Raw genomic sequence first — 7,820 nt, forward strand, 5'->3', positions numbered from 1 at the left:
ACTGCGCAAGCGCTGCCTGTGCAGTCGCACGCGCTGTGCCTAAGAACCCCTTCGTTCCGAGGTCTGGAAATGCCGGCGTTCCCCGCATGCGCTGTTTATGCTGAACGCCGGCATTTCCAACGGCCAGATGCGTGAGTACCCCGACCGTACTCACGCCTTTGGTCACGAATTTCTGGCCCATTATGAATCAGTCTATCCATGTATCCTCGCTCAGTGCTGGAGAGAATATTTAAAGGGCCCTTGTGGCTTGGTATTTTCAAATGGAGTTCATTCATTCCCTTTAGATGAACTATTTTTGAACAGCTTTAATGGATGTTTAATTTGTGGATTCTTCAGGAACACTCAGAAATCACCGCACACTTTGTGGGTTAAGGGCAGTCTTTTGGAACAGTTGTGGCCATTAGCAATATACCGAATGAATTATCGAAAATAATCTAGCTACTATTTGATCAGAATTAGCTAGTGGATCCCTACTGTCTTGTTTTGCACACTCTGGACAAAAATAATAAATTGCAGGACAATGGATTATTACAATTTAAACTCTTTTAATGAAGCATCAAGTCTGTAAGCTTTCTCAATCAATACAGCACCGTGTGGACAAGATGGAGTTAGGACCCCTGGGTCTTCTGAACAATAGCAGTCCTTACAGATGCCTGCAGGCCAATGACAACGCAACATGTGATCACGTGAATACAATCGGTATTGCTTCGATGCCTGCGGGCCAATGATAATTCAGTATGCAAATGTTACACCTACAACAATGCTGCTGCAATAGAAAGTAAGTTCGTTTTTGGTAGAAAAATCATTGGCTTGAATAGGATTTATATGATTGTGGCAGAGACCACATAGGGACAGTAACACAATTCACTATGTATAGGCAATGTTATCGCTCCACGTTATGTACGGAACTTGGTTGGGTTATCGGAGCAGGGTCCCTTTAAGAGTCGTCGATTGTGTGTCGATGTCACAGCCCTGCGACGGGGCCGAGTCCCTCAGTCCATGCGGAGAGTTAATAAAGCTAACACGTGTTTTTCTTTGCTGCTATGAAAGTCTCGCACTCTATTTCCAGTGACTCCTACATGATTACTGATTTAGCTTCACTTTACCCAACACCAACAAACTCCCCGTAGGACACACTACTGCTCGATTCAGACTAGTGCTTTACTTAATCCCAGACATCAAGTATTGCCGTGGGTGGGGCTAGAAAAAGAAAGTAACCTGGGAAAGAAAGAGAATGATAAACAGAAATGATCCTGCCCAAATGGAAGTTTCTAAGATGGCCAACGCTGTACTGTGTACACATGTCACACAGCTTTGGCAATCTAGTGTGTGACTTGTGCCATCAGTCAAATGTAAAGACAGCTCAATAGCAGATCATTCCCCCACCTTTACAGGTAAAAGTCTGAAGCAAGACACCAGGCATGTACTCTCCCTTCTCCTGACTGAAGAGTCACTACTGTCAGCACTAATTCAACCCCCTTCACCCTTGCCCATTTCTTAGTTTTAAACCACCACAGCTTAATGACTGTTTGCTGGCAGATGTTATAAAAAACCCTTTTCAGCAGGAACTGTTACCGAGAGCTCAGAAAACCATTAGAATCCTCTCCAGTGATGATTTGAAGATGTGGGCACAGCCATCCTGGGAGTGACTTCTGTATTTTGAACTTGGATCATATTACACAGCTGTGTATTGTGCAGTGGGATCTTAACCAGATCAGCTATTTAATTAAACAAAGACAAACCAGTTCAATGATGAATAACCTTTATTTCCATGTACTGTGACAGTTAGATGAGAAAACTGGGAAATAATGACAACCAAAGTATTCACCACCAGAAGTTGGTCACACTTCATTTCCAACCTGTATAGAACTAATGGTTCAAGAATCCCATTCAACTCAGGCTGTGCTTGTCAAACAGGTACTCTCCCATGCCATTCTCAGGGGCTCCCAGTCTCTTCAAGTTGGTGATGTGATCTCCAAGCTTCTTGATCATCTTCACTTGCTCATCCAAGTAGTGGGTCTCCAGGAAGTCACACAACTGAAAGTGAAAAACAAAGCACAATTAGCTCAGAGGAGACATCATCAAAGGCCTTCTGAGCTTCACCGCCCATGGAGATGGTCCTTTATCTTCTACTGGATGGGGTAACTGGTACAAGTGCTGCAGAGAAATAGGTGGATTGGACGTCAGATTAGATTTACTCCAGGAGTAATGCATTTACCAATTTAAAATTGGAAAGCAGAACCCCCTTCAGTTACAACTTATCCTTTGGTGTCCCAATTTCAATCTGCTTTATGCACTGGCCTCATCTCAGTGAGATCCTGATGTTGAAGTCTTTTGTGAAAGATCATCAGAAACCTATTGGGCATGGAGATATTGCTAAAGATCAGTGATCAGATTAAGCTCCCCAGATAGCCTTCAACTCACCCAAAACATGGCAAGTGTCAGCCATGGCTTACTGGTACCACTGCCAGTCAGAAGGCCCTGGGTTGTCCCATTTCAGAGAATTGAGTGAAAACCAACACTTCACTGCAGTACTGAGGGAGAGCTGCAATGTCAGAGGTATTGTCTTTTGGATAAAACAGTACACAAGGTCTTGTCTGCCCACATGGTACTATTTCAAAGAAAACAAACTGGAATGTCAGTGTCCTGGCCAATATTGATCACTAACCAACTTAATAAAACAGACTATCTGGTGATTTCTCTCATTTCTGCAGCAGGATCTTGGTGTGCAGATTGACTGCCATGTTGCAAACATTACAATAATGACACTTCAAGAAGTACTGAATTGGCTGTAGTGTTTTTGGACACCGACGACAAGGAAGGCACTGTAGATATGCAAATCTTTCTTTAAATGAGACATTAGGAACTTACATGAGGGTCAGTGTTCCCAGTGGAGAGTTGGTGTAGATCCAACAGACTCTGGTTGACATCCTTCTCCAGCTGCAGAGCTCTCTGCATCACCACTAGGCCATTGCTCCACTCATCCTGCTCTGGTTTCTGAGAGTTTGTAGGGGTGGGGTATAGAGTAACATTGGAAGAAATTAGTTAACAGACTTGAACATTTCAGGAGTTAGTCAGATCACAACTCAATGTCATTCTTGATATTCTAAGCCAGGATTTTAACCAGACAGTTCATCAAGAATTCTCTTTGGAATGAGTTATTTGACTTGAAATCACAGCACTATAGGCTCTAAAGTGAGATCACCTAAAATGGAGCACAATATTCCAAATGAGGTCTATCTAGCAGTAATTGCAGTAACACTTCCTTGCTTTCTATTCTATGCCAGAACATGAAGCCCACCTTTCAATCAGCCTTTTGTCTCTGCAAGCTAGCTTCTAAATGACATCTGTACTGGGACACACCCCAAATCCCTACACTCTTACATCTGATGTGAACATCAACCACTTCCTTCCAGTCAACCCCCTAGCCAGTCTCCAATTTTGCCCTGGAGCTCACTATAGACCCTAGCTCAGCAGATCACTATTTGCACATTTAGATCATATGCACTAGTCACCATCCAGTGGTCTATTTTATACCAACTGCCTCCTACTCCACCCAGTTTTATTGGGGTCACAAGGTTGCTTCTAATGCACTTCCAATTTCTGCCAGCAATCTCCTGCCTTCTGAAAATCCATGCATACAACAATCATTGAGCCTCCTCTTGGAACAACTTCCATGACTCAGATAATCTAGTATGAGGTAACTAGCCTACTTTTCACAAAACCATGGCAATTCTTCAAAGTTTGCTGAATCTAACCTTGACATCCTCCAGGACAACACGCCCCCCACGCATATTCTGGAATTTCAGCAGTTTCTCAGCATGCTCACGTTCCTCATGTGACTGCTCCTTGAAGAACTCGGCAAAGTGACGCAGGGCAACATCATCCCGGTCAAAGTAATACGACTGCAGGTAGAGAGAAAAATGGAAAAGAGACAATTGAAATCTAGATCTGATCCATGGCCAACTCAAATGGTAGCAACACCAATACTTTCCAAATCCTTTTTGAATATGTTGGAAGCTCCTCATTGAAGTAGCTCAACAGAATAGGAGGTTATGTTACTAGAAAATATTAGCGAGCTTTAATGCTTTTTGGAATAAAGCTCTCAACTACACTTGGTCAAAATATCTGTGGTATCTTCTTTTGTTCCCAGATGAAAGTCTAAAAGCAGAGAAGGAAAAGAGCCAAATCTTTAAAATTAAATAGTTTAACACCATCCTCAGGTGAGAAAGACTAACAGGATTCACTCAATTAGAGGGGGATAAAAACTGGCCAGAACCAGCCAATGTTTCACTAACTAGTCACCCAATTCAATCTAATTGTTGCCATCCAAGTTGGAAGTTGACTAGTTTTAGTGAATCTTCAAGATGAACCCTCCATTACAAACTTGATGAAACCCTGGAGTTAGTTTCAAATATAAACACATCAGAATAGGACAGAGCTATTACAGAGCAGGAAAGAGTCCTTCTGCAAGATCACTGTCTTAAGAGCATTCACTGGATTAAGACTGGGGAGGGCTATAGAGAGACCCTCTAAAGCCCATTCATTGACCTAGAGAAATTCTACCTGCTTAGAATAAAATAACAGCCTTAATTTTGAAATAGGACCCCAAAAATACAAAACTCACCATGGAGAGATAAACATAGGAGGAATAGAGCTCCATGTTGATCTGCTTGTTGACAGCATCCTCACAGTCCTTGTGATAGTTCTGACGCACTTGGGAGGCCATCTTAACTCTTCCTGTTGCAAAGCACTGAGCTCAAACTCCACTGTAGTAACAACCTAACCTCTACCCTCACAAGCTCCTGCATTTCAACAGGGTCTGGCATGATCAATGATGATTGACAATCCCTGTGAGCCAGTCAGGATCTTCCATCAATCCAGGCACCAATTAACAAAGGAGAGGGGGCGGTGTGTGATACCCAGAGCCAATCAGAGCTTTGGAATACAGAGGTTTGGATGATTATTCTGTGATGTCATTGCTGTTGGTTTCTTTGACTTTCCTCAAACTGAATTTGAAAGCGTCTCTGTTCTCAGAATCAGAGTTTCACAACATATCTCAAAGAGCTCGATGAAATTCCACCCTACAGATGGTGTCGAGCACAGCCGGCTCTAAGTTAACCCGTCTCTCGGAGAATTGATGGGCATCTCGGTGGCTCCAGAATGAGTCCGTGATACCAAGGTTCACAATGTTGACCACAATAGATTGAAAGAGACTGACCTACACCAGTCAGTCTGCAGTGGATCTGCAAAGCAGCCCACAACGAGTTGGGGAAATGGAAAGTGGATCAGTGGGGAGCTTCAGACAGAATCTGTTGCTCCGTCACTGTAAAGTGCGATGTGGACTTTTATCCCCATGAAATTTAAGAGCTGTAAAGTCCTGTGGTTAGTTTGCACTGTTTCCTCATCTCCTGCAAACCCCGGGTCTGTTTTGAGGAATGGTTTTATACCAGAAAGGTCAAGTGTCTCGTGTTTTCTCGACCGATGCTGCCTGACCTGCTGAGTGTCTCCAGCGTTTTCTGTTTTTCTTTGAGATTTCCAGTATCATAGAGTCATAGAGTAATACAGCACGGATAGAGGCCCTCGGCCCATCGTGTCCGCGCCGGCCATCAAGCCCTGTCTAATCTAATCCCATATTCCAGCATTTGTTCCGTAGCCTTGTATGCTATGGCATTTCAAGTGCTCGTCCAAATGCTTCTTAAATGTTGTGAGGGTTTCTGCCTCCACAACCCTTTCAGGCAGTGAGTTCCAGACTCCAACCACCCTCTGGGTGAAAAAGTTCTTTCTCAAATCCCCTCTAAACCTCCCGCCCTTTACCTTGAATCTATGCCCCCTAGTTATTGACCCCTCTACTAAGGGAAATAGCTCCTCAGCATCCATCCTATCTATGCCCCTCATCATTTTGTACACCTCAATCATGTCCCCCCTCAGCCTCCTCTGCTCCAAGGAAAACAAACCCAATCTGCCCAGTCTCTCTTCATAGCTGAAGCGCTCCAGCCCTGGTAACATCCTGGTGAACCTCCTCTGCACCCTCTCTAACGCGATCACATCCTTCCTGTAGTGTGGCGACCAGAACTGCACACAGTATTCCAGCTGTGGCCTAACCAGTGTTTTATACAGCTCCATCATAACCTCCTTGCTCTTATATTCAATGCCTCGGCTAATGAAGGCAAGTATCCCATATGCCTTTTTTACCACCTTATCCACCTGTTCCGCCGCCTTCAGGGATCTGTGTACTTGCACACCCAGATCCCTCTGACCCTCCGTCTTGCCGAGGGTCTTTCCATTCATTGTGTATTCCCTTGCCTTGTTAGTCCCCCCAAAGTGCATCACCTCGCACTTTTCCGGGTTAAATTCCATTTGCCACTGTTCCGCCCATCTGACCAACCCATCTATATCGTCCTGCAGACGGAGGCTACCCTCCTCGCTATTTACCACCCTACCAATTTTTGTATCATCCGCGAACTTACTGATCATACCCTTTACATTCATATCCAAGTCATTAATGTAGACCACAAACAGCAAGGGACCCAGCACCGATCCCTGTGGTACCCCACTGGCCACAGGCTTCCAGTCACAAAAACAACCTTCGACCATCACCCTCTGCCTTCTGCCACTAAGCCAGTTTTGTATCCAATGTGCCAAGGCACCCTGGATTCCATGGGCTCTTACCTTCTTGACCAGTCTCCTGTGCGGGACTTTATCGAAGGCCTTACTGAAATCCATCTATACCACATCCACTGCATTACCCTCATCCACACACCTAGTCACCCCCTCAAAAAATTCAATCAAATTAGTCAGACATGATCTTCCCTTGACAAAGCCATGTTGACTATCCCTGATTAATCCTTGCCTCTCCAAGTGGAGACAAATTTTGTCCCTCAGAATTTTTTCCAAGAATTTTCCCACCACTGATGTTAGGCTCACTGGCCTGTAGTTCCCCCGTTTTTCCCTACTACCCTTCTTGAATAATGGTACTACATTAGCGGTTCTCCAGCCCTCTGGCACATCCCCTGTGGCCAGAGAGGTCCTGAATATATGTGTTAGAGCCCCCGCAATCTCTTCCTTTGCCTCACCCAGCAGCCTGGGATACATTTCATTCGGGCCTGGGGATTTATCCATTTTTAGGCCAGCTAAAACCGCCAATACCTCCTCCCTCTCGATGTTAATATGTTCGAGCATATCACAGTCCCCCCGCCCTATTTCTATGTCTACATCGTCCTTCTCCATCGTGAAAACAGATGCAAAAAATTCATTTAGAACCCCTCCTACATCTTCCGGCTCCACACACAGATTGCCACTTTTGTCCCTAATGGGCCCTATTTTTTCCCTAGTTATCCTGTTACCCTTAATATACTTATAAAACATCTTAGGATTTTCCTTTATTTTGCTCGCCAGTGTTATTTCATGGCCCCTCCTTGATCTCCTAATTTCTTTTTTAAATATCCCCCTGCACTTTTTGCACTCCTCTAGGGCTTCCTCCGTCTTTAGCCTTTTGTATCTACCAAAAGCCCTCCTTTTTTTCCTAATCCATTCTCGTATATCCCCTGACATCCAAGGTTCCCTGTGGTTTTTGGAACCACTCTTGACCTTTACGGGAACATGTTGCCATTGTATGATCTCAATCTCCCTTCTGAAAGCCTCCCATTGCTCCGATGCGGATTTTCCTACAAGTAGCTGATCCCAGTCCATTTTGGCCAGATCCTGCCTTATCCTATAAAAATCGGCCTTCCCCCAATTTAGAACCTTTATTTCCGGCCCATCCCTGTCCTTTTCCATGACCACCTTAAATCTTACCATATTATGGTCACTATCACCAA

The 7,820-nt window shown here is 44.4% G+C and overlaps 1 protein-coding gene across 1 annotated transcript; it reads right to left on the minus strand.

Moving 5' to 3' along the window:
- Positions 1-1,578: 1,578 nt before the first annotated feature.
- Positions 1,579-4,777, minus strand: LOC147081757 (ferritin heavy chain, oocyte isoform-like). The gene is made up of 4 exons (XM_085980706.1): positions 4,628-4,777; positions 3,759-3,905; positions 2,872-2,997; positions 1,579-2,037 (listed from the first exon to the last, which is right to left on the minus strand). The coding sequence occupies exons 1-4, from the start codon at positions 4,727-4,729 to the stop codon at positions 1,891-1,893; spliced, it is 522 nt and encodes a 173-aa protein (XP_085836832.1). The 5' UTR covers positions 4,730-4,777; the 3' UTR covers positions 1,579-1,890.
- Positions 4,778-7,820: the final 3,043 nt, after the last annotated feature.

The sequence above is a fragment of the Somniosus microcephalus genome, unplaced genomic scaffold (assembly GCF_052327205.1).
Source record: "Somniosus microcephalus isolate GS21.2 unplaced genomic scaffold, FLI_Smic_1.0 scaffold440, whole genome shotgun sequence".
Classification (NCBI taxonomy): domain Eukaryota; kingdom Metazoa; phylum Chordata; class Chondrichthyes; order Squaliformes; family Somniosidae; genus Somniosus; species Somniosus microcephalus.

Coding starts and splice junctions, on each gene's coding strand:
- LOC147081757 (XM_085980706.1), bottom strand. CDS start 4,729: ATGGCCTCCCAAGTGCGTCAGAACTATCACAAGGACTGTGAGGATGCT. Junction 3,906..4,627: donor CCTATGTTTATCTCTCCATG/GTGAGTTTTGTA, acceptor CTCTACCTGCAG/TCGTATTACTTTGACCGGGA. Junction 2,038..2,871: donor CTGGGAACACTGACCCTCAT/GTAAGTTCCTAA, acceptor TTTCACTTTCAG/TTGTGTGACTTCCTGGAGAC.